The sequence below is a fragment of the Echeneis naucrates genome, chromosome 1 (genome assembly GCF_900963305.1).
Source record: "Echeneis naucrates chromosome 1, fEcheNa1.1, whole genome shotgun sequence".
NCBI classification, from domain to species: Eukaryota; Metazoa; Chordata; class Actinopteri; order Carangiformes; family Echeneidae; genus Echeneis; species Echeneis naucrates.
In genome coordinates this window covers 21424970-21451982 of record NC_042511.1, presented here as the reverse complement: position 1 = coordinate 21451982, position 27013 = coordinate 21424970, and the positions used below count along the sequence as shown (strand labels likewise).

Genomic DNA, 27013 nt, shown 5'->3' with positions numbered 1-27013 from the left:
TGCTCAGGAAGGAGGTCTCTGCAACATGATCCCAAGAAAAAGTGAGTCATAATCTGAGTGTATGGTCACTACAGCAGCAGTTTGAAACAGCAGCTCATGATCATCTGCTGAATTTCACATGAATGGTTTGGAAATAGTTTGTTTCAGTCAGCAATGGTACTTCTGCTTTTAAGTCCCAGGTGATAGTCTACATAGTGTTTTACTACAGTGTCACTGGGTGTGACCTTCCTTCCTGTCGCTGTAAAGGACACAGCGTCACTCAGATTCTAATACATGTATGCACCGCAGCTTCTACAGCACAAAAACAACACACCCAGATTTCATAGACTCACTCTCCGACAGGGATTACTAGCAGTAGGTCAACAGAGGACTGCTGAGATTAACAGCCAGGCAGACAACTGCCCAGGTGTCAATAAAACACTGCAGCACAAAAATAGAAGAAAAAGTGGAAAATAAAAAATACATTTCTTTTCAGTAGAGTAGAGAAAAGGTCCTACCTGACAGCAGAGAGCTGTTGTGGATGATGTGACGATGGTCTGAGGGACGCAGGGAGACGGCGCTGAAATAGACATGGGGTGAGCACCATTCAACAAACACAGCTTTTTCTTTTCTTTTCTTTTTTTTTTACACATTCTCTTAAAGCACGGAAGTGCAATCTTTCATCTCCGTCCTTATGTTACTTTGTAATGCTAAACAGAGCTTAAACACCAAATATCCGATGAGTTGCTCAACCGAAAATGAATCCGCAACTGTTGTGATAACAGATCAATTATTTTCTACCTCCACTTCCTGAGAATTAACAGATTTTCTGTCTCATCTTTGGTGAGCAAAGGATAAAACAAATCGTCTTAGGTTCTGGAAAAGTGTTATAGCTTGTTGTCTTGTACTTTTCAGGCATTGTTTTTAAAAATTTGATTCAAATAGTCATCATACTAACATTCGTTAAATTTTCATGACTGAGGTGCTACCTCCTGCATCACACATGGTTCATGCAATCAGTTTCAGAGCTGCTCATCTTGCTCAGAAGCAGTAAATGGAAATGTACTTGATACTGTAGGATTTATAATAATTTATTTGATACTGCAGTTTCTTAATGCATCTGGTTGTCATGGACAATTCACATGTATGCATCTGTTTCCCAAATGGAGTTTGCACATTTTCTAGAGTGCCTGAATACTCTGGCCACTCCAGCTTCTTCCCACCAACAAAGTGTTTAGAATACATGCTGACTATAAATTGTGGGTGGTGGGTTTGTCTCTGTTTGTCTCTATATGTCAGGCCACTCTGGTTGATAAGCAGGACAGACAAAGGATGGATGTTTTCCTGTTTGAACGAATCTTGCACTACCACAAGCAGAGCAGATTTATGACAAAACAAAGCACGCCTGCTTTATCTTTTGGGTCTCTGGCTAAATTTCAGCATAACATCCAATAATGCCTCATTTGCTGTACTGTAGCTTGAAACTGGTCATGGCTGTATATTTACACACATACTTTCTAATCACTGTTTCACTCCGTAAAAGCTTCATCATTATCATTTCCACATCAACCTTTCATTGGTATTTGGCCCTCTGCTTATGTCCAACCAAAACAACATGAATAGACAAAAGAAGGTGGTCAATTATTCAGCAGCCATTCACTGAGTGTTTCTTCTAATCCCATCACGCTCTATTGGACTAATGGTGGCAGCAGGTGCAGGCAGCTGTGACCGGCGCCACATCAACTCATGGTCAAGTGATCAAACTCTCATCTGAGTATTCTGTACTTGTTTTTCAACTAGGCTTTGCTTCTAGTCAAATTCTAGTCCTCACATGTAGCTTCTTTGATGCAATGATTCAATTTGGTTTGACTGTTCTATAAGGAACTTTGTTACTTTCGGTGCAGAGAGCTGTTGTGTGTCTGCACAGTGAACTCCCTTAAAGGTTGTGTTGTAATCTGGACTGGAAAGTGGTTTGGATTTATTGACTGTACAATAACTGTCTACTCTACTTTAGAATTATAATTACATACAAAAAAGCTAATGAACTTGTAAAATAAGAAAAGTTGCATCGTCTGGAAAATGTTGTGTCTTTAGTTTGTGTTGCAATAAACATCTGAATAGCCTTTTTGCATGTTAGGAACTTTTATTTTTCATATTCTTGTTGAGAATAGTTACAATCCTATACTTTTGTTTGGGTGACAGTTTGTATATATTTGAATACTTTGCTTCCTGTGGCTTTTGCCAAAACACCCAAATACTTCTCACTGCACCTGTGGCATTATTTCACAAACAGGTTTGATGGTGAAACAAACTGGAATCTTTGCACCAAGTCCATGATTGTGGACTGAATGCTAAACAGATGCCTGTTTACTGTGGTGCACACATGCACATACTCGAGTTTTCCAAAATACTTGTGAGGCCTTTAGATGTATCAGGATCCCCCCTCCCTCCTCTGTTACACTCCAAACAATAAACCTTATTGCGCCTTTTCTTTTTTTCCCGAACACACAAAATCAGTAATGGAAAAGGAATGCAAATAACCTGTTTCTCTCTTTTCTTTCCGTTCTTTTCTTTCTTTTATTTTTTAATCTGAAAAGGGTCTTTCATGGGCTGCTGCATAATGTAGTGTTGTCAGGGCAACAGCCTCCCTCAGATGAAGGGAGGGGCCCAACTGGAAACCACAATTACAACTGGTGGTGGGACATCCCATCAGGAGCCCCAGCAGGAGCCTGGGCTGCTGAAAAGTTTTACACATAGTTACAGGCAGCATTCATAATCGTTCAGAACATATATAATATTTTAGTTTTCTTACAGTAAAAAGAAAAAGTATTTTGGTTTGATCTGAAGTGTAGACAAACTCAGTCTGTTGAAGATGATTTCACATTTGTAATCTATTCTTCCCTCAGGGGACGTGCCCATTAAACAGTGCTGGTGGAAACATTAAACTAACTCTTGGGCTTCATGACCTCTTCTCAGTGCCTATAACCTCAGACAAACTGTTTGTGTAGCTGCTAATTGAACCTGCACAACATTCAGCACCATTAATCTGTAGTCGAGGGTGTCTGATGTCTGATGTGAAAGGCTCCATCCTGGTCATTTCGCAGCATCTCTACTAGATAACAGTCTGGACTTAGAACTCATTCTGTTATAGATTTATTTGCATGTTTTGGGTCATGGTCCTGCTGCATCACCCAGCTGGTCCTGATCTTCAGGAAGTGGACAGCCACTCTCACATTATCCTGCTGGATGAACTTGGGGACTCATTTTCCCCTCAGTGCTGTCAAACCCAAACCAAAGCTTAACAAGTCACAATGCCTTCTGCCCCGTGTTTCACCTTTGGGATTATGTTTTTTGTTGCCTTATTACAATATAAAAAAGTCAGCAGTAGTTTCATCAGAGCATGTTCCCTGTTCTGTTGTGAAGAAGCATGGCAGGACACCACAGCCTATAATCTGTATATATCGTGAACTCATGAACAGAGCTGCACCCAGCTGCAGGGATTCAAGCCAATCTGAACCCCTTTTACAAACCCGTTGACAAGTTTGAGTGCTGATTTGAACCTACTATCAGTGTTTTAGCTTCTTTTTGCTGCCATGATATTGGGCTCAACCTCTTATTTTATCTTTTGGGAGCTAATTTTATTTTATAAACTAATCTGTGCAATTTTAACAAGAGGCATTGTTTTAAAATGTAATAGTTTTAAAATATTGTATCACTTTGTTTAAAGTTGAGAGTAAAACATGAAGGATGTCAGATTCCCATATTTGCTGCCAAACCACAAAACTGCTTGTATAACTGCAGTGGAGGAGAAATAGAAATAATGCATGGATACTGAGGCTATTTTTACACGGGGATGTAATATTGATGAAGATTTTTTTATTATTATTGTTGTTGCCACTGCTATGGCTGCCTGCCCCTTTTATTGTCGGCGGAAATAATAAAAGAGGTGGAAGAGCCTGGAAGCGGCTCCCAGTTAAGCCGCAGCTGAGGATCAGACCGGACCGGCAGAGATCTGGATCACTTAAAGACAGGGAGGGAGACTGTGAGGATCACCTGACATCATCCTCATACGTCATTGTAGTTTTCACACCGGCAGACAGGAACCTCCGGGTGAGTGATCCGACCACACTGCGTGTCATTCAATGAGAAACATTATTCAGGATTGAGTGTCGGCACCCGATTAGATCCAGGAGTCGGATTAACACTTACACCAAGAGGAGCTTTCTTAAAATGCAGAATTAGATTTGATTGCAATACAAAATTACGCACACATCCAATCATTTAAAGTGCAGGAGCAGACGGTCTTGATGGCTCGTTTCTGAACGTGCACCATCTGACTGATCCATTTAGGCGGCTCTGCAGCGGGACGAGCTGCAGCATCATGTTTGTGTCAGCGTCTTAAATCTGCTGAAACTTGAATGAACATGAGTGCAGTCAGGCAGGAGGTCATGGATCAGATGGATGGAGGTTTTGTGATTTGGAGCAGCACAGACTCACATTTAGTCCATGAGCAGGTTTGCTGTCAGAAGGATCCAGGTCGCATGCTAAAAGATGTTAAAAGATGGAGGGACTGAATGATTTCATAGCAGCTTTAGCTCCTAAAACTGAATGGAGCTTCTCACAGTATAGATTTTAATCTGTCAAACTCACAGACCTGTACCAAATAACTGAATGAACTACTGCATTTCACTGCAGCTGAGCTAAGTGGTCTATTATATATGTGGTCCGTTTCACCTCACAGTCATATGATATCAAAATGTCTCCTGTGAAAAGGTGACCAGTTAACAAGGGTATTGATGGGAGAAAAGTTCATCAAAATATGCGACCTATAAATTGCGAAATTGGAAGAGATAAGAAACATCCAGTTTATCTTCTTCGGGATATTTCAGTGAAACAAAACTTCCCCAGTTCCAGTCAGTGGATTACAAAATTCTTATGAATTGGAGTTCATTGGCCGAACTAAGCTTTGGAACAGGAAACAGGTGGAATCTGTACCGAAAATGTCCAGATGAACAAGTTGCATTGTGGGTAGTACTTTAATGAGCAATTGATTACAATGTTCAAGCAACAATCCAAAGACTGTGTATGTCTAAACCTGGTTGAGAAATGGTTGGAATGCTTAACTCCACAATTTTTGGTTTGCAGATGGATTAATCACACAAGATATAACATGCTATTTATTACATTTTTAGCCTTTCTTGCTTTGCAATATGGCTCCACCCTTATTTGCTTAGAAAAGCAACTCACAGCCTGGTATTACCCAAAACTCTGAACCTCTCCTTTAACTTGTTTTTCCATTTTTCTAAATCTATTTTCAGTCATTGTGAAGTGAGATTGTGTGAGCCTGATGTGGCGAGTGGTGCAGTCAATGCTGCATATGCTGCAGTGCACTGACTGTGCTGCAGCTGTAGTTTTCTCTGCTCCTCAAGAAACAAACTGAGGGGAGTGAGCTGCTCCGAAGCAGTTTAAAAGTTCACTTAGCCTCACCGTTACATAAACCCAGCCATAAATGTGCAATCTTACGTAATCTGGTACAGCATACTCAATATTAGAAATGCCTTTCATTAAAGGGCATATTGCGGGTTAAGTTTTTTAGATGTGTATATATAATCTCGTCTAAAAAAAACTCTTTTATGGAGTTAATAAGAGTGCAAATTTAGCGCAAATTTAGCGCAAATTTAGTCCAAAAAGTAACAGTTTTAAACTAAGACGCGTCATATGACGTAGGCAGAGGGAGTAGTATGCTAGGCTCTGCCATCACTCAGTGTTGGAGTAGTTAGTTAGCAGTCACAGCTATAATGTTGCATTCATTTATCATTATCATAGTAAATTATTGCGTTTGTGGAAGTTGCACACACTCCAGCCTGTCAGGACATCAAGTCCACAGGTTTCCCACCAGGAAAAAGACGTTGCTGTCCTCCTTGCCTGGGTGTGTTTTGTGCAGAGACGGCATTTCATGGCTGCACCAGCTACGACAAATGGCACTTTAGACCGATCTGATGGAGTTCAACATGGGATGCTGAAGTAAGACCCAGGTGCGGTGCCTCCGGTGCACACAGCCTCCTCAGCTCAGCTGTCCGAAGCTGGCTCCGGTTGTGCCGGAGAAATATAGCGTTTTACAAATTTGCTGAACATTCAGCATTATTATGTACTTAATTATTTTAGTTGAAATATGGAAAATAGAACATGTAAGTAACAAAGAGAGTAAAATATCTAAATAGAGGAATTCATTATTTCTGCCCTAAACATAACATACTTGTGCTGGCCTGGAGGGATTCAGACAGCAAGCATCAAATCCCGGGTGCTTGGAGCCTGGGCTGACTTTCTCCACCAAGCCCCAGAAGGCCTCTACCTCCCTGCAGCACTCTCCTCGGCTGTGGTCATGGCCTCGCATTTCCCACACAAGCACCCGTCAAACAAAACGTGGATCACCAAAGTGTTTCTCTCCCGCGGCAGTAGTACAGTGCTAAACCTCATAGTGTTGACGGAGTATGAGACACTTCATCCAGATAATTAATTTTGATTATTTGTAATTATCAATTGGAAGTCAAATTTTCTCACAAAATCGACTCTCGAAGCCTAATTAATGTATTTACCAATTTATTTTGAAGAAAAAACAGTGGGTTTTTATATAATTCAGCTCTGCAGATGTGATCATTTAAAATAAAATAAAATAAACACTGTCATTAATAAATACTGTACTTTAACTGATGTTTGGCGGACAAAACATAGGTATGGTGGTTCACCCTGAGTCTGGTCCTGCAAACGCTGCCAAGTGCTTGTTCTTGATGGAAATGTTTTTGATCTCTGTAAATAATACCACAATAAGAGATGGTTGAAACCAGCTTGGCGGCATAGTTGTTAGTGCTGTTGCCCCCACAACAAGAAGGCTGTAGGTTCGGTTCCCGGCCTGGGGCTTTCCGTTTCTGTTTCTCCCTGTGACTGCATGGGTTTCCTCCAGGTACTCCGGTTTCCTTCCACTCTCCAAAGATGGTGTGTTGATGTAGTGTAGCCCCAATGATTTTGGACTTTTCATTGTAAACTAATAACTAAATGAATTGTGCAATATACAATTCAGTGGTCCATAAATTGGTCATTTCTATGTGTTGTTGCGGCTCAGTGGTTTCGCCTGACAGTAATGCAGAGTGAAAAAACAAAAAAATTCATGTAGAGACAAAGAGCTACAAATATGGCGGTTATACTAATATGTCCAGAGTCTGGATAAAGTGTCATCAGAGGTATTATGAGTCAGCATGTGGGTTACATATTAATCTTTCAGAGATCATTCATGTCTGTGGAAATGTAATACTAATCATCTAATATCATTATCTGTAGAGATGCACTTAACTCATTTAAGTGTCATTAATTCATTAATTTATCCCAGTAATTTTTAAACCATCCTCATGAATGCGTGTGTTTACACTAAGAAATAAGAGAATTAGTTCAGTAGTTTAATCCTCATCCTGGTGATTTTGTTGGGGGTAAAGTTGAGCTCTTATTGGTTCTATGTGTTGTTTACCAGCTTTGCTTTAGTGCAGTTTATAGATAAAAAATGTCGTCATTCAAGCTTGATGTCAACAAAAGTAGAGTTCATGTACACTTGGGGCCTCTCTGGGAAAAGCAGATAAACAAAAATTTGCCCATGGGGTTCAGCCTCATATTTTTTTCCTTCTGACAGTAAAAAAATACAAAAAAAGTAACATGTAACTGACAAAAACTTATTGTTCTTGATAAATTGCATAATTTGGCCTGTTTCCCTTCCTCCTGTCTCTCTGACGCCCGTCTTCCACCACTCCTTTGTCTCTCCTCCGTGCTCGTCAGGAGTCTGGGACTCTTGCCCTCCCCGGGGTTAAAGAGCAGCACAAGCCTTAAACCTGACCCCCTCCCACTGGCCTCTCTACAACCCTCTGATTGGTCTGTTTGCTTCCTCTTCACCAACGTTGGGCCCTCCCCCCTTCCATCTCTGCTTGCCCAGTGGCACCCGGTCAGTCTGTTTGGATTATTGTAACAGCAGCTCAGGCCTCTCACGTGCATTTGCTCTCTGGCCGCTGCACACAGTACACATACATGAGACATGAAAAAGGATTAGGTGACAGGAGAGCAGCGTTGTTTTTACCACCCAGAGAGAGGCCAGCAAAGGAAGCCATGGAGTTGAAGTAAGTGAGATGTTTTGGTTTTAAAGATGGAGAGGAGGGCCGGAAAGAGTGAGTATTGGATGGAAAACAGACAAGTGAAAAGAAAATAAATGGATGATTCAATGAAGGGGAACGCTGTACTGGTGTTGATTTAGGAAAGCCATGCAGAGTCGTTTTGAAAAGTTGTTTTTGGGTCAGTCTGTCTGACTTTTAGAGAGAAAGGTTTTTATGAAAAGATGCTTCTATGTTTCCAGGTTCTTACCCCAAAGCTATGTGAGGAGACTCTGGAAATACAGGTTCTACTTGTGTTTATTCTCAGCAAACTCGTCTCTAAGGCAGTTTTCTGTCCATATGTGGACTCAGGATATTCCCAAGAAAATAGTGACTTGACTTTCATGTCCTTTTTCTCGAACTGTAGCAGGTGTAATGCACGTTATGCCCATGTGCTGTTGAGAAAAAAGGGACGTGAACTTTACCTATGTGGCCTAAAAGTTTGTGCCCGCATGCTTTACACTGTACAACATACAGCGACCTCTACATATACCGGTCTGAATCAGCAGGTGACATTTCAATATTTAAAATCCAATTTCATCTCTCTAAACTCTAACTATGTCTCATTTGCCGCTGATATGACTTATGATATGTTGATATGTTCAGTGTCATGCCCTTGATTAAGGATCAAGTTAATCAAAAACTAGAAGTGTTTACTGCTGTAACTGTTTTACTGAAGAGGTTTGCTCTGGATAGTGAGTCACAATGTTTTTGTTTGATGGATTCTGGCTGACAGATGTGCTGCATGGACAGTTTCCAACGGCCTTACATTGACACATCTGTAGACATCCATTTGAAGTCAGTAGTTGACATCCACACACTGAAGTAGATGCAGCCTTGTCTTATCTTTTGCCACCAGATACATTGTTGGCAGATATATAGCCAGGCAACACAAGGACATAGTTTCTTTATTTATTCCGAGAACAACCTTCTTTCTGTGGCTTTAAATGTGATCAGACCTTTCAAAAATGCCCCCCCCAACCCTAACCCTAACCCCCCCAAACATTAGAAATGCACAACTCTCAAAAGAAATTATTATTAATTGAAAAACTGAAATGACCCTTCACATTGCCCATGTAATATTACTTTGTTTTCTTTTTTTGTTTGATAAATGTACAAATCTGTGCACGTTAATCAGTGGTAATTTTAAAAGCTGCTGCTTGTGGTCTATACTTTTTGAGGAGGAGGTGTATGTGTTTGTTATAGAGGGGATGTTCAGGCTGGAGGCGTGCTCTGTCCTTGTAATCTCACATCACCCTGCGCCCAGTGGATGTTTTAGATTAACACAGGAGTGGTTCCATGTGTCACCCTCTGTAGCAACAAATAAAAGTGTCTGATTGCACAAGTCATGTAAAGATAAGAATTAAATTTTTCTGCAGCAGCAGTCCTGCCCATGTGATCATCCTTTGATTATTGCCCTCCAGACATAATGAACATGTATGAGCTGTTGACGGGTAGCAAAGTGGGCAACCATTTGTGTCTCTTTTACTATAAATGCTCATTATGGTGATGCAGGCCATGATGAATGGGATAATGCTACCAGTTAAAGGCGTCAGGTCCTTTTTAGTGCTCTGTCAGGCTAAAGTGAGTAATCTGGCTGTGAGGTTCCTGCCAGCAACTGAAAGAGTAATATTGGGCTTATCTTGTGTCCCCAGAATGGATAGCAAGCAGTGGAGTAATGCATTGACGTGGGTTTCCTCATTCAGTCAGAAGCCATTTTTCTTTTTGTTTTCTGAGGGGGGTTTCAGAGCATTTAAAATGTAAAATGTAAAATGTAAAAAGATAAATCACTTTGTGAGAGTTGCATGAGAGCCATGATGCCACTCACATGTCTGCTAAGTAGGGAGCTGCAGCCAAGAGGTGATTAATGGAGCATTATGGGCCATCCAAAGGGCATTACAGATGGCTGGTTTTGCAAAACTGATTCAACATTTATACCTGACTGACACTGACAACATTTTGAAGTTAAAACTTTCTTATTTCAGTCGCCGCTCTATGATGATAGGCAATAGGTGGATTTCTGAGATTTGGATAGTTTACTTTTTAGCCCTGTTTCTGCTCATTATGGTTCAGCTCTGATTCAGCTCTGACCTCATTTGATTTGGAAGCAAACATTACAACTGGATTTTGGAAAATGTCAAGTGTTTATGTGAGTTGGACTTTGGACAAAATGTAGTTTAGCCAAATAAAGTACAATCAAGATAATGGTGTATGTTTGACAGCAATTAAAATGTCTTTAAAACATGATTATATATAATAAAATTCCTGATGTAAAATAAAGTGGCTGGGCAGTAAACACACAGCAATAAACTGTAATCCAACATGAAGGTAAGTCCTCCATGTGACTGCACTCTGACCCGACAAACAAATGATTCCTCGATTTAAAAAAAAAAAAAAAAAAAAAAAAACATAATGAAACTCCCAATAACGTGCAGGTGAAGTGAGTCCCCAGTGCTGTGAGGTTTGTGCGTATATTCACCTGTTTGCCTTTGCCATGGTTGTTCACACGGTGGTCATTGTGACTGAGCAGCGGCGTCATTGTGCAGGGTGACGCGGCATTTTGTACTGGTGTGTTTGGAAACAGAGTGAGACGATTAAAAACAGCTGAGTCTGGTGCTCTGGAAAGAGCTGTGGGATGGACGACAGAGGAAAACCCAGAGAAGCACACAATCTGCTGCAGCCACTGTGTGAACAAAAACCTAAAACACACTTAGGACAACTGCATGAAAAGCTGTTTCCTAATCGTGCTGGTGAGTGGAAATGATCGGAGAATGTCAACATACAACAGTGTGTTTTCAGCTTTAGTTGAAGTTGATTTTATCTGTTGGATAATGGGTTGGGAGAGTAGCATGTCTTGCTTTTTGTTTTTTTCTCCCATTGGACTCATAGCAGAAACAAAGCAATGACGAGGTGTGCTGTTTGTCACAGGAAGGGATGTGAAGTTTGCATTATCCAAATTGAAGGCAACTTCTAAAGCCACTCATCAGAAGTGCCCTGTGGGCATTTTGATCAGTAGTTGAGCGATGGAGTATCATTGTTTTTAATGTTTAGATGTGTGTGTTGTTTTTTTTTTTTTTTTAAAGCCTGCCCTCAATTTGTAATGTCAACAGAGTCTATAGAAAGAACCGAACCAACAATAAATTGATCCTATGTCTGCTGTCTCAGAAAATCACAATAATGATGTTTATTAATGCGTCTTCATCTGCTGTTGAAAATAGAGACTCAATATAGACTTTCTACAGTGTTACATTGGCCTTTCTTCCTTTCTGTGTCTCCGGCCTCTGACTGATTCAGAAATGGCTGAGTTTGGCAGAAGCTGAGATGAGATCACTGCCACAGCCTTGGAGCTGCCTGGCATAATGCTCTACGTGAAAGAACTCTTAAGTTCAATTGGTGTCATTTTTTTTTTTTGATGGAACAATAGAATGGGTAGAAATCTGGATTTCCCTATTCTTCATCACTGTTATTTACAGAGAGTTTAAGCCGAGTTAAACTTGAAAAGTCTTGGCACTGTTAAAAGATGTTAAGATTCCGATATCTTTCAGATTTATTTGTATAGCGCCAAATCATAACAAAGTTACACCAAGGCACTTTACATATAGAGCAGGTCTAGACCGAATTCTTTATAAATTTATTTAAAGAGACCTAACAGATCCCCCGATGAGCAGGCACTGGCACCAGTGGCAAGGAAAAACCTCCTTTAAGAGGCAGAAACCTCGAGCAGAACCAGGCTCAGGGGGGGGCGGCCATCCACAACTTTGGAAATCCCCATCACTGTGTTTTGTTTGATATCATCTCTCCTCAACTGGTCTTAATTCTCAGCAGACTTGATCATTGGCCCGAATTCAAACTATGCATGTTGTCAGTTGAAGATATAACAGACAAAACACATTGTATTTAATTGTTTTTTCTGCGTGACATGTTTGATGGTTAAAAAAAGGTAATTGATGGAAACATGACAAATGAGCCCAGTAATCAGATTAAATTACTTTCACCTCACCTTCACTTTCATTCAGCCTGACATTGTCATCATGCTGACTTTGGGTAGAGAAAGTTATTTTGTCTTGTTTCGCATTGTCCCATTGAGAATCAATAGGCATAATCTTCCTAGTTTCCGGTCAAGCTCTGACAGCAGCTGTTAATGGCAATCAAAGAAATATTGTCATTATTAATTCTGTAGTGGCATCAGTTAATGTAGCTGCTTTGAGCTGATCTCTGCTTGTCACAATGTTCCTGCCGTTACATCTCAACTTAACAAGCCAGCTATGCAATAAAATAATGTCCATGTTCTTAATCTTACCAGAAAAAATTCAGTATGACACACAGACTGTTTTTGTCTAAACAATGAACACGACACTGGACCTGTTAAAGTCACTAAACAAACCTGATGTGAGATGTGGGACTGGCCTAAAGACAACAAACTGACATGAATGATTTACATGAGAGTACATGGAATCACACGCAGAAAGTAATGAGTTAAAATCTACTGTAGGAGCTTTATTCAAAAATTGAGTGGTCAGTGTTGAACTGTTGTCTGAGGGATCAAGCGTCTCTTTGTAGTTTCCGTTCTTTGTAGAGTTTGTGTAATCACCCAGATGGTGGAGCAGATGCACTACTGTAGGACCTCTCTAATGCTGAAATTCAGAGACCCACAGGAAGCCTTCATGATTTTACTGTCGTCAAGAACTAATAAAGAAATAACAACATACTTTATCAATGAGTCCTGGTCTAAATGACCTACTGTATGCTGTGATGCAGTGAAATGTGTGTATAGTTGGTGTGTTGCAGTGCAGAATATGAAGGAAGATTCAATTTTCTCATGCTTTAAATCTTTCATCTTCCCTCCCTTTCATCATACTTTACCTCTGTTTATTTTCGTCCATGTGTACAGTGAGTCAGCAGCACGTACACACATCTGCACTGGGAAAGATCCCTCTGCCTTTGATTCCATCGGCTGGTCTGTTAGATCACCAGCCATCAGCCAATACTCGCTCACATATTCCTGATGCTGCACATGCTCCCTGCACTGCAGTGAGCCAGCATTTAGGGGTAGGGTGAATGGATGACACAGACTTAGCAAAGACCGCAAGTGATGGGAGGAGAGGAAGTGGTGGGAGAGGGAGGGGAAGAGATGATGTAAAAACTGAAACACGATCTGGATGAATCACCCATCCTCAACTTTGCTCACATGTATGTGTGTGTGTGTGTGTTTGTACGTGCACGTGGAGGAGCTGTGTTGCTCACATACAGTTTATTGTCTCTTGTTTTGGCTCCTGGATGTTGGACAGGACAGACATGACCTAAAGACAGGTTTAGAGAGATCTTGGGTTTTTTTTTATTTTTTTTTTTTTTTGTGTGCGCGTGTTTCTGTACGCAGGACTGGATGACGCTAGTTGATCGGTCCAGAGATGCAGCACTGTAAGTCATCACAGCATAACATTCATGATATTAGGTTTGGAATATCTGCCGCTCTTCTCAGATGATACCTATTCACTACGTTGGAAAAGGTAAAATGAGAAAGAGTTAGTGCAAACCTGTCAAATAATATTAAATTTTTTCATGTGTAGCATCCAGTGTGTATTAGATGACAGCTCGATCCAGCAGGAGTTAATCTGTGTAGCTGGTGTGGATCTGATTATGTAAGAGTAGTGAAATGTGTGGCTGCTGCGAACTTGTGCACTGTCAGCAACGAGGCTGCTTTTGTTGTGCTGTTGTGGCTGCAACAAAAGGATTTAGTTTTAGTTTTACAGTCAGACCCATATTGGGGGCTCTGTTCATCTGTTTCTTCTGACCCTCCGAAGCTGGGAAGTTATTAACCCACAACTGGGAGATCTGTCAACTGTGCTAGTGCATGTCTGTGCTGGCGTACACTATGTACATTCAACTTTCACAAATGTGGATGATTTCCTTTCCTTTTATGTATTGAGACATTTATGAATGTGGCCTCTGAAGCTGGTTTTGGACTGGTCAAATGCTTGTCGAGACTGTAAACAGCTTGTTGAGGTTTTGTTCAAGACCTAATTCTCCTTTTACAGTAATTTCTAGTTTTAAACACAAGCGCTGCTGTGTGAAAGTGGGCTGACCCGCTCGACATCACCACTGTTTGGCAGCTGACAGCAAACACAATAAATATCAGCCATGGAGCACGTTGACAGCTCGACAGCTTCATCATAGCCGCAGTTCAATCTCCACACACACTTTTCAGGCACAGCCTCAGGGGATGTACGGGAGAGAGAGAGAGAGAGAGATGGAATTATAATAGAAGAGGGAGAGGGAAAGAGAACATGTACCATAGAAAGAAGCACAGTCCTCCAGGGTTTCCTCAGCAGCACAGGTGGCCTGTTTCTGTGGCTGTCTTCAAAGTGAAGAGACAATAAAAGCACTGGTACACTTTATGTGTCCAAGTTGACAGTGTTACAGACATATCAGACAGAAAACAATTACACCATTAAAAGATGTTTCTGATAAAATTGAAAGGCACATCAGACATCAGCAGAATCATGAATCATCACTGTAAATGTTGCTAGTATCAGTGCAGCGTTTCTCACTGATGTGGTCCGAGTGCTTTGCTTTCACTTCATAATCAGATAATTATCACTTAAATTGCCTTCTCTGACAAACACTCAGCACCGCTGCAGCTCATATAGATGCTCTAACTTTTACTGTGCCAGTTTTAGAATTAAAACTACAGTGGACATCAACTTTATTGGGAATTTTTCAGAATCAGATACAATAGTTGGCACTTTCCTAAACATTTGATGCAGAAAACATGATGCATCATGCAGTTTGATCTCTCACACTCACAGATGTTGATTTTTCCAGGTTAAAAAAAAAAGCAACTGTATGTAAATGTATTTATCTCACTAACCAGGAAATACTTTATATCTAACTGCTGGTCATGTCCTCCTGACCTGCTGATTGAGGCGATGTTTACAGTCACTCTTTCCAATCTGAATACTTCACTGTTTGTGAGTTTTTGTTAAAGCCCATAACCACAAGCACTGATTGATGCTACTGTTTGTGCTTTTGGCATTTCCTCTCTCAGTGGGGGGTGGAAGGAAAAAGCTGTTCTGCCCTATTCTGATGTCAATCTTTGATCTTGAGGTTTCCACTCACTTCCACGGGTCAACATTGTGTCTTTGATTATATTTCATATCGTCACTGGTCTTTTCCTCCTTCTGTGCCACTGTGCAGGGTGCAGAGTAAGAGGAAGAGGGACCTCTACGCCAGAATTTTAGGATGGCCACTGAAGGCTCCACTATTCCTAGCCCCGTGGTCCGCCAGATTGACAAGCAGTTCTTGATCTGCAGCATATGTCTGGACCGCTACGAAAACCCTAAAGTCCTGCCCTGCCTGCACACCTTCTGTGAGAGGTAAGTGTTCACGTTTCCTTCTTTAATAAAGTGTAATGTTTGAAACAGCAACCTTCAGATTCAAATGTATGATTTGTATGTTTCTTGAGAGAACAGGATGGTGGAGTACTGTTACATCTTTTGTTTGTTTTTTTTTTACCTTGAACATAATGTCACCACCTGCATTTCAGTTCTTGACTTGGTTTTTATTTGTTGTTTATGAAGAATGGTTGATCAACAGTTGACAATAGTTTAATATTTGTTTTATATTACTGTTTAGTACACACTAAAATGACTTATTTCTCTTTTTTTATTTTAAACCTGATTAGATCACATTTCCTGTGGAATTATGGTTGAAATTATTTTAGCTTTGTCCATGTTTCTGTTCTGGGACTTAATTTCCCTTATCTGCCAGATAGCACTTACCTAGTTCTATATTTAACCGTAATATGACTGTAAAAGAAAACCCAGACTAAATTAATTTTTGATATGTAATATAATGTTAGCTCCTCAGTGGCTGACAGGCCTTATCTATCGTTCTCTTCTTCTTTTTTCTCATAAAGGATTTGATGTTGTTTTAAACTGACTTACTGCTGCATCAAGTGCACATGTACAATCTAAAGCCATCCAGTCCAGTAGCATGATCCATTGTTACAGACTAACAAGCTAGTGCCTGCCTCTCCCTAGATGGGGTTTTAAGACCCACAAAAAAAGTCACATCAGGTGCAGTCACAGCACACAATGCAAAATGGAATTACTGTAAATCTCAATGACAAGAACCAGATAGCTCATAATTACATCTTTGATCCTTTTTGAAAACTTCCAGTATACTCAGCATATTAAGAGCTTTATTGAGCTTTGCTGGATGAGTGTAACATTAGCAGAATTGATTAAAAGACAGATTTCTCTTATCTGCTTTATGTAGAAACTTTTAATTGCACAGATGTCATTGTCATGTGTGACGTTGGCAGAAGCTGGATGTTTTGTGGATGCAGCCTCTTAACTTTGTTCTGTACTTCTATTATTTTAATACATTTCAGAAATTTTCAAGATTGAAACCTCTACAATACATCACCCAATCATCTTGAATGCAGAGCAAAAGAATGCAGAGGATAAAAAATACCCCTAATCATGTTGTAGACTTGAGCAACAAACTCAGCAAATTCACAGTCAATAAAACTGAACATTATGAGCTGTTATCTTTATGTCTGTGTTATTCTGCCTGATTACAATAGACTGTACAAGTGTAGATAAACATCTGCTTATTTAGTTTCAAGTGCTACTGTAAACTGCCTCTGAACTGTTAAAAATTTTAACCACTAAATAGAGAAAAAAGACCAGATTCTCTCCCTGTTGTCCACAGACTTAAAGGTCACTTATCTGAAGGCAACCCAATAGATTTTGGAATTCTTGAATTCTGGTATATAAACAGAGGAAATAAGATGGTATCTCAAGAAACTTTATGGATAAAGAAAAATCTGAGTAATCAGTCATAAATGCTTATCACCATACCCCACCCGCCACTCTGCACCTCCAGGTGTTTGCAGAACTATATCCCGGCCCACAGCCTCACACTGTCGTGCCCAGTGTGCCGCCAGACCTCGATCCTGCCGGAGAAAGGTGTGGCGGCTCTGCAGAACAACTTCTTCATCACCAACCTGATGGATGTGCTGCAGCGGGAGCCAGGCAGCTGCAGCCAGGAGGCTACTGCTCTCAACAACATCACCGCTGTGGCTGCAGGCCAGCTGCTCTCCTGCCCCAATCATGCAGGCAATGTAAGAGCCAGTCTGTACCCATTGTGCTCTCCTCGTCCCTCATCTTGTTTCTTACCACTTGCGTACAAAACACTGTGTGGTTAAGTGTCCTCATGAGGCTTAATACAAATAATATGACAACATATTTTCAAGTTCATCCCTCTATTAAAAAAAAACTTCACTAAGGCAGCTGTGAAGGTTAGCTATACTCTTAAGGCCTGCATTTTTATATTAGTTTCTCTTTATCAGCCAACATGTTAGACATGCTTGTTAAACAATCATCATGATGTTTAACAACTATGATCTGTATTCTACACATCATCTTTACTTGAAGCTAATGGAAATTATCATCAGTCCTAAAGCAGTTATTAATTTGTGTACAGCACAACAGCAGTATGGTGTTAACATATTTCACTCTGAATAAGACATACAAAAGTCGGTATTGCTGAGGAAGTAGTTATAGTGCTCAGGGGAGCCCCATGAATAATTTTTTAATTTCACAGCAATATTTCCTAATGCTAAATGGCAAAATACTGTAGATTTAATTCTCAACTCATCAATGTAAACCTTGTGATGGCATTAGAAGTAAAGTCAGGGAGTCGTCTTAGTATTTTTGCTTTCATTTTGTGGAACACCACAAATGTTTGTCAGTTTCACGGCAGTCTTTCCAGTAGTTAAGATATTTTAGTCTGAACCAAACTGGCCAGCACTGTTTTAGAGTTAGACTCATATTTAAGTCTAATCATCACTTTTCCCTGTTGCTTAGGTCATGGAGTTTTACTGTCCTCCATGTGAGACGGCCATGTGTCAGGAGTGTACAAGTGGTGAACATGGAGAGCATCCAACTGTGCCTCTTAAAGATGTAGTGGAACAGCACAAGGCCTCACTACAGGACCAGCTAGACGCTGTCAAGAAGAGGTGCAACAGCAGCTTTACATTGATGCCGTCATGCTGCACTACAGAATTTTTGCATGTTATTCATAAGAAAAAGCCACGATGTTGCATGTTCCTCTGTTTTGTGCCTGCTCAGTCATATGATGGTTGACTAACTCTGTCAGACGCTCCTCCTCATTTTTTCCCTCCTTCCATTTTTTCTAGGTTACCAGAGATAGATTCAGCCCTACAGATGCTGTCGGAGATCCTGCAGCAGCTGACCAATCAAAAGAGCTCCATTGAGGATGACATCCATACCACCTTTGATGAGTTGCAGAAGACCCTTAATGTCCGAAAGAGTGTTTTGCTCATGGAGCTGGAGGTCAACTATGGCCTCAAGCAGAAGGTAAAGTCTAACAACAAAGCGCTTTCAGTAAATTAGTCAACACATTTGGGGGGATCTCAGTGTTACAGTTGGCTGTTTGACTCAGTCCATGCTCTTATCTGGCTGTGGTCACAATTATGGTAACTGCTCTTTGAGTTTTTTAATCAGCATTAAGCACAGAGCACTCATCACCTTCCACATAAAGGCCATGTGTTAACTAGCAGCTCGTGATTTGCTGTTTCCAGGGTGTGTTACAGAAGTGTCTTACATAATGTAATTATGGAGAAAGAATCAGTGGGTACAGCATTAAAATTAATATGAACCTTATTTTGGGAAAATATATTACCTGCCACGCGCTGTTTTTGCTAATGTATGTGTGAGAGGCTCAGCTGGTCTGGTGGGTCGAGGGAGCACCACCCCAGTCTAGACAACCAATCACCCAGTCTGGTTAACAGGCCTGGACCCTGGTAGCTTTGTCACATGGGTTGCTAATGATTTACAATTCACTGGCTGCTGAACAGTCAGAGCCTCGGAGCTCCAGTGGAAAGTCAGATAAGTCACTTGCAGCTGTGTTGTTGCTGTAGCTAGATGGAGCCAGTGGACTTGTGTGTACACTGGAGTTGAGTTGGGTGTGTCATATCAGTTGCAGTGAGGTAACACAGTGCAGCTTTGCTCTTCATGCTGCCACCACTTTACCCTGTTACACCAGTAGCTGGCCTTCTATCCTCACAGTAGTGACAGTTGGCATCTTCGGGTCCTCAGTTTGTGAAGAAAAACAGACAGAACAAAGTGAGATGTGAGATGTTTGAAATGGCCTTGCTTGTTGAAGAAGATGATCGTGACAGCCAGATCAGGGTCAGTTCGTCTTGGTGCTTTGATAAGTGTAACGTCCTGTCCCTGTAATGAAGAACAAACAAATTAAGTTACTTACCATTTTTTCATACACAAGTCTTTCTCTGCTTCAGTGGGAATTAAAGCAATCAATGGGCTGTGAGATTAATTAAGTTTAACATATTTAAACAATAAATAATAGTGTCTTTCCACACAGAGAAATTGTGCTTCCTGCAGCCTAAAACTGTAAGACCAGAAATTAATTCTATCTTTCACCCTCCTACATGAGACAAATACAAACTGTGACAAGTTGGCTCAGGAAGAAACAGCTTTTTTGGGTTGCAAGCCTTTAATGTTTGGGAACCAGCAGTCTGTCTAATCACAAAGTAACCCTGCTGCCCCCTGGTGTTTGTATGCTACAGGTGCTCCAAACCCAGCTGGATACCCTGCTGCATGGCCAAGAGGGGATCAACAGCAGCTGTAACTTCACAGAGCAGGCCCTGAGCCACGGCACCGAGGCTGAGGTGCTGCTGGTGAAGAAGCAGATGAGTGAGCGTCTATTAGAGCTGGCCAGCCAGGAGCTTCCTCTGCAGCCGGGTGAGAACGACCAGCTGGACTTCCTTGTGGAAACGGACGGATTAAAGAAGTCCATCCATAATCTGGGCACTATTGTAACAACCAACGCTGTAGCCTCTGAGTCTGTGGCCACAGGTGAGGCCTTACGGCACTGTACGGTGGGCATACCCACCTCCATCACCATAACCACTAAGGACAAAGATGGAGAACTGTGCAAGACAGGGAACGCAGTCATAACAGCTGAAATCTCCTCACCTGATGGCAGCAAAGGTGACGGAGATATATTGGACAATAAGAATGGCACGTATGAGTACCTTTTCACTGTGCCAAAAGAAGGCACTTTTGATTTATCACTGCGTTTATATGACCAACATATCAAAGGGAGCCCCTTTAAGGTAAAGGCCACCAAGTCTATAGACGTGTCACCAACCTCAGACGGTATGAAGAAAAGGTTGAAGTCTCCAGGCAGTGGACACATCAAGCAGAAGGCCATCAAGAGGCCGGCCAGTATGTACAGCACAGGGAGGAGGAAAGAAAACCCCATCGAGGACGACCTCATCTTCAGAATCGGTGAGAGAGAAGTTTGTTTTGACAGCAGAGGAGTCCCAGATATGTGTGATCAGTTAATATCAGTCATTCTCCTCAAAGCTCAGTGTCTATGTTCAAAATCCTCTCAAGCGAAAGGGTCAACACTTTAGATAGACTAACTGAGTACTGCATAGTGTTTTACATCTCCACAAAACCTGAGAAGTAGGTCAAGCTTTTTTGTTGACTTTCTTGATTTTGAATTTTTTTTTTTTTCCGATTTATGAAGGTTATTATTTAAAGCAGTTACAGAATGCGTTTGGTTCACAGTTAGGTTTGTAATTGATTTGGATTCCCCCCGCCCAAATGTCACATCTTTCACTGGATTACTTTACGCCTCTCTACATGTCTTTACAAGAGAAGTGATAACTATTAATTCTTGGCTATTTTTTGCTATTCTGAAAAATTATGAATAGTCTTTTTTTTTTCAGGTCAAGTTTTAAATGTGGGAATTCACAATTTTCTGTCATTATAAATTGAATATCTTTTCAATTTCAAACTATTGGTAAAAAAAAAAAAAACTTTGGGAAAAAGAAGCAAAGTCTCCACACCAGCCACAGCTCCAGAGAAAATTTATAATCACCAAATAGTAACATTTCGGGTCAGAAGACCCTTCCTCAGACTTGAGACAGGTTACCTTGGTGACACCTGTTATACTTTCTTTTCACTATATGTATTTATCATCAGACTTAGTGCATTAAGTCGCCTTGAATATCCAATACATGACTGTATGATTGTTGTTTATGCCTGTTGGCCTGATGTGTTGTCATGTGATTGTGTCCACGTAGCATGCTTGTGCATATCTTTCTCCTTTTTTTTTTATTAGTACAGTACAGTACAGGCCAAAAGTTTGGACATACTTTGCTATTAATTTGAATGAGAAGGTGTGTCCCAACCTTTGGCCTGTACTGTGTGTGTACCGGCCAAAGGTTGGGACGTATATATATATATATATATATATATATAGAGAGAGAGAGAGAGAGAGAGAGAGTGATTGAAATTTGTATAATGATTTGTATTTTTGTGAATACTACTTACCCATGTGTAAGCTTTTTCATGTCACATGATTAATCAGGTGAACCATCATGTGGGTATAATTAGAGGTTGTACTTTCACCTGTCTCAAGTCTAAGGAAGGGCCTTCTGACTCAAAACAGTGCTATTTGGTGAAAATAAATTTATTCTCGGGAGCTGTGGCTGGTGTGCAGATTTTATTTCTTTTTCTAATGTTTTCCCTTTTTTGTCTGGCACCTAACATTGAGATTTTGGGATGTGCATGCTTTTTGTTTTGTTTTTTTTATTTTTAAAAAACAACTTTGACATTTGAAGACATCTTGAAATCTGATAAAAAAAATATTGCTGTTATTAATGATTTCCCAATCAATAAATATGTTTATTGGGAGTATAATTGGCAGATTAATTGATAAGAAATAACATAATTTGTTTCAGCCTCTGTTGTCTGCATCATATTTATTGTTTTCATACACATTTTTTCGTAGCTTTAAAGGAAGAGAGGGAAGAAAGCTACTAATAAGATAATGTTTTTCAGGCACAAAAGGAAGAAACAAAGGGGAGTTCACTAATCTGCAGGGCGTGGCTGCCTCTGCTTTGGGAAAGGTGCTGATCGCAGACAGCAACAACCAGTGTGTTCAGGTAAAAACTACTTCCTGTGCCGAAGATGAAAATGCTGTAGAAGTGTGAAGCGTGGCAGTGAGTCAGAGGTCGAGCACTATCACAAATTATTGTTACCTTTCACAATGCTGCCTGCGACCTTCGCCATCTCTGTAAACTGTGTACTCACCTGCTGAAAGTACTGCACATCAGATGCATTTAAAATCTTGTGTTTCAAGCAGGTTTTCTCCAACGATGGACAGTTCAAAAGTCGTTTTGGGATTCGGGGCCGGACTCCGGGTCAGCTCCAACGGCCAACAGGTGTGTCCGTCCACCCAAATGGTGACATCATCATTGCTGACTATGACAACAAATGGGTCAGCATCTTTTCAAGTGAGGGCAAGTTTAAGGTGAGTCAAAATATTTGATGTTAACACTATCACTGGGACAGTGCAATAAAGTAAATGACCCGTCAAATGCTGCAGGTCATTCCCTCTTTGTCTTCTTCTTCTTCTTCTTCCTCTTTCCTTCAGGCCCCTCTGACAATTAAAGTCTGAAATAAAAGCATAAAAAGGCCCAAAAGTTAAATTTAAAAACAAGAGAATTACATTTTAAGCCAAATTTAAACTAAGAGCCACAATGTTGGTATTTTAACAACAAATTTCTGCGGTGACAATATTAGCAGGGGTGTTTCCATATAAATCAAATCAAATCAAATCAGATTTATTTGTATAGCGCCAAATCATAACAAAGTTACATCAAGGCACTTTACATATAGAGCAGGTCTAGACCAAACTCTTTATAAAATTATTTAAAGAGACCCAAGATATCCCCCCGATGAGCAAGCACTTGGCGACAGTGGCAAGGAAAAACTTCCTCTAAGAGGCAGAAACCTCGAGCAGAACCAGGCTCAGGGGGGGCGGCCATCTGCCTCGACTGGTTGGGTTGAGAGGGAGCCGACAAAATGAGAAGCACTAAATGTTGCACTTTCATATTTCATTTTGATTTGATTTATCACTAATTCAAATAGAAAAACAAGGGGTTAACAAATCTGCCCTCATTTGCAACTTTAACGCTTCATTTGCTAATTTCTGGAGTGAGAAGAGAAACATTCATGCAGATTCTCACTTCCCTCTTCCCTTCTGTCTGTCTCAGTTTGAAGCCATAAATACAAAAAGCATCACATATTTTAGGGTCAGTATAAGTAATTGTGGCTTTAACGGTTGAAGTTTTTCACTCAGTTACATTTAGGGTTACAGAGGCAGAACCTCAGACAGCTGTATTTTCCATTCAAAGCAGCCTGTGGCTCATTCAATGGATGCCTCCTCTTATATAACACGATTTTTGTCAGATTTTTGTATTTGTATTTTTTTTTTGTAGTGTGTGTATTCATGGGATGTTTTGTTATGATCACCTATAAACTGTAAGTCAATTATGACACAATACAGCCTGTTAAAAAGATGAAAGGAACTTTCTTTGGTTACTTCCTATGAACATAAAGCTAGAATGAAATATAATTAAATTGGGATAATGTACTCATACTATTCTACATAAACTATAATAAACTAATACGTTCCTATGGCCAAATTTGCAGTAATACAGTAAGACATTGAAAACATCTATGTAACAGAAATGTAAAATCCTGTTGCTTCTGCAGAACAAGATCGGCTCAGGGAAGTTGATGGGCCCTAAGGGCGTGTCAGTGGACAAGAACGGCCATATCATCGTGGTCGACAACAAGGCCTGCTGCGTTTTCATCTTTCAGCTCAACGGCAAGCTGGTCACCAAGTTCGGTAACCGTGGCAATGGTGACAGGCAGTTTGCAGGTACACTCAATGGTAATACGTGCACTGTCCCCTACAGTCTTTCTCCTACCAGTTAACACCTGCATGTGGAATGAAGACGTGAGCCAAAGCAAGAACCATCAAGATCCCATCATCTTTTGACCTCTGAGTTTTGCTTTTTCTTTTTTTTTTCCTTTTCAGATTTTATAGAAAAAATATTAACTTAGTAAAGCAAACAGACTTCTAACACTTTTCATTGACATCAATAAACATTTAAGACAGACAATCTGTCTTGTACAACTGAACTCTGTATGGATAACTTGATTTTCTTTAATCAGTCTTAAATTTTGGAAATTTATTTTGTTTTGCTTATTTTTCATAAATGCACCAGCTACTTCTGAACCTGCATGCCAACTGAAAACATCTGCTCTGCAACATTTTACTGAACTGCATTGTTTCCGTCATGACGTATAAAATCAGAATTGCATGTTCGGTGGCATGTGACCGAGACTAATTGTCTTTTATCACTGTGATGATTCAGGCCCCCATTTTGCTGCTGTCAACAACAACAATGAAATCATTGTGACAGACTTCCACAATCACTCAGTCAAGGTTAGTACCTAACATAGGAAATGATCATTCGAACATTAGCACAAGAAATGCTGCCTGTTTTATAACTAAAAGAGAACCAATTTTTTATTAATTACACTTTTCTTTAGTTAAAGTGTGACTGCTACTTCTTTACTACTTTCTGAGAAGAAAATGGTTCTATTTAAAAATGTAGGTTTTCAACACAGAGGGAGAATTCCTGCTGAAGTTTGGTTCTAATGGTGAAGGCAACGGCCAGTTCAATGCCCCCACAGGCGTGGCAGTGGATGTTAATGGTAACATCATCGTAGCAGACTGGGGCAACAGTAGGATACAGGTCAGTTCATAACATTTTACCCCAAAAAATCTTAAATAAAAAAATTTTGGGCTCCCTGGCTGCATTCACCATTGTTTGGGCTAAAGAATATGAATATGTGGCTGAATCCTACACCTTAGACATTTTTCTTAAGATTTTATTTTCATACATCATACAAGCAAATACACAAATTTTAAACAAATGTATAACTTAATTGAACACGTCAGAGCATTTTACACTACAAATGAGATATATGCTGGTTTCACCACAAAATTAAACAGAGTTATGATGTTCCTCCCTCTCTCAGGTATTTGATGGCAGCGGCTCGTTCCTCTCTTACATTAACACATCAGCAGACCCACTATATGGCCCGCAGGGACTGGCTCTCACCTCTGATGGTCACGTCGTGGTCGCCGATTCTGGCAACCATTGTTTCAAGGTCTACCGCTACCTGCAGTAGCTCCTTCTCCCTCAAACTGTGCAGTGTACACAAACACATGTTATTTTGGAGCGACTGGCAGATTTTGCACTCATCCACTCACCCCATTCATCTTTGAATTTTGCTGTCATTGTGCTGTCTGTTTCACTTTGGGCACCATCCTACTTGACCCCATTAGGCTGAAGAAACAACAGGGAGATTCTTTATTTTTTGTTGGTGTGAATGAAGCAAGAGGATCTGAGATATTTGACAGCTGATGCCAACTGGTACTTTGAGAAATCACCCATAACCTTGTTTACATTCCATCTTAACTGGTCTGATGGGAGAAATAACACTTTAGTATTGTATATATGTTAGATCTTCTGATTTGTTGTGACATGACACAAAAACTGGTAAATTATGCTATTGCATTAGTTCTTAAAAAAATAAAATGAAATAAAATCACTGTTTGGGCATATTATATTAAAGATGTCACCTGAGTCACCTGGGAATTATGATAGTTCCAGGAAATGCAGCTTCTTGCTAAATGGTTTTCACATTTTGCCTGTTCACTATAAAAGACAAATCTTTCTCTTACTTTAGGTAGCAGGGTATCTCCAAGCATGAAAAGGCATCTCTGCGTCTCTGTGCATGCTGTTTTCACTAAAACATATCTGAAAAGCCACTGTACACAATATATGGATTTGATTCAAACGGACACACAACATCACAATGAAACTTTTAATAAAGGCACTGTTTGATTTACAGTACTTGTGTGTGTGAACATGACTTGTCAGTGCAGTCATCAAATTTAAATGAACTACAAATGTGGTGACAATTCCTGGTTAATTAGTTTTAGCAAAAACATCTAGAGCTCTTGTGTGCACAAGGCAAGTATGAGTGTGTTTGTGTGTGTGTGTGTGTGTGTGTGTGTGTTGTGGCCAATCAAGGCACTAAACATAAGCAGCTTGATATGCTGACTTCTGTGTGGTGTGTATGAAGCCTCTTGATGCTTTGATTCTGCACAAATGCCTTATAATTTTTTTTCTTAATTTGACAAAATAGCTAGAGTGCTGAAAATAAACTCAGTAGGATGCACCAGCTTCCACAAACACAAGGATTGTTCTTCATGCCACAAAGTAGGGATTCAATCCATCAATGTGAGAAGTGTTTTACAGAATTGTGAACTGTGATCACCTGTCAATGTGCTCTTACATCTTTCAGAAAAAAAGATGAACTACTAGCAAGATGTTATTTAGTGATTTAATTTGTCCTCAAACCAAGATGTAATATGTAGTTCACTATTTGAGGTGTATGTTGTAAAAATGCGCTGTGCTACCATTTGAAAGCCTTGGTTGAAAATAGTTTGTCTATAAACCCGTAATATTCAGTAGTTAGCCTGACTTTGCTCCTCCATTTTCTACACAATCCTGTAAAAATATTTATTTTCCATTGTCTTGCTTATTGATGGAATGCCAAATGGAATTAAAGTGCCCATAGAAAAAGGTTTTGTGTCTGTATGTGGTTTTGTTTTCAGATATTTTGTTGACATTTTTTCTAGATTGTAGCTTTTTAAATGATTGGTCAGTGTAAAAAATATTTTGAGAAATAGTGAAAAATGACTAAATAAAACAGATAAAAACCTAAACATGCTGAGTTTAGTGTCGAGGAAAACTGGGAAACCAAACAAATATTTTTCACTCACATTTTTGCTTTAATAATTAGTGTATCAATGAATCATTGATCAAAGTTACTGCCAGTTGATTGTCTTCCAGC

At 40.1% G+C, this 27013-nt stretch overlaps 1 protein-coding gene across 2 annotated transcripts; it reads left to right on the top strand.

Annotated features, from left to right (window-relative positions):
* The first annotated feature begins 351 nt into the window (after positions 1 to 351).
* Positions 352 to 26726, top strand: trim2a (tripartite motif containing 2a). Of its 2 annotated transcripts, none has more exons than XR_003840637.1 (12): positions 352 to 575; positions 15360 to 15538; positions 17055 to 17292; positions 18038 to 18189; positions 18370 to 18550; positions 19783 to 20506; positions 22070 to 22173; positions 22374 to 22541; positions 23789 to 23957; positions 24457 to 24527; positions 24713 to 24840; positions 25127 to 25266. XR_003840637.1 is itself a non-coding variant. In XM_029499303.1 (12 exons), exons 2-12 carry the CDS (start codon positions 15405 to 15407, stop codon positions 25277 to 25279), a joined length of 2235 nt encoding a protein of 744 aa, XP_029355163.1. In that variant the 5' UTR covers positions 352 to 575; positions 15360 to 15404; the 3' UTR covers positions 25280 to 26726. The 2 variants fall into 2 exon arrangements, 1 of the variants encoding a protein (XP_029355163.1); XM_029499303.1 differs by having other exon boundaries at positions 24700 to 24840; positions 25127 to 26726.
* The last annotated feature ends 287 nt before the right edge of the window (positions 26727 to 27013 follow it).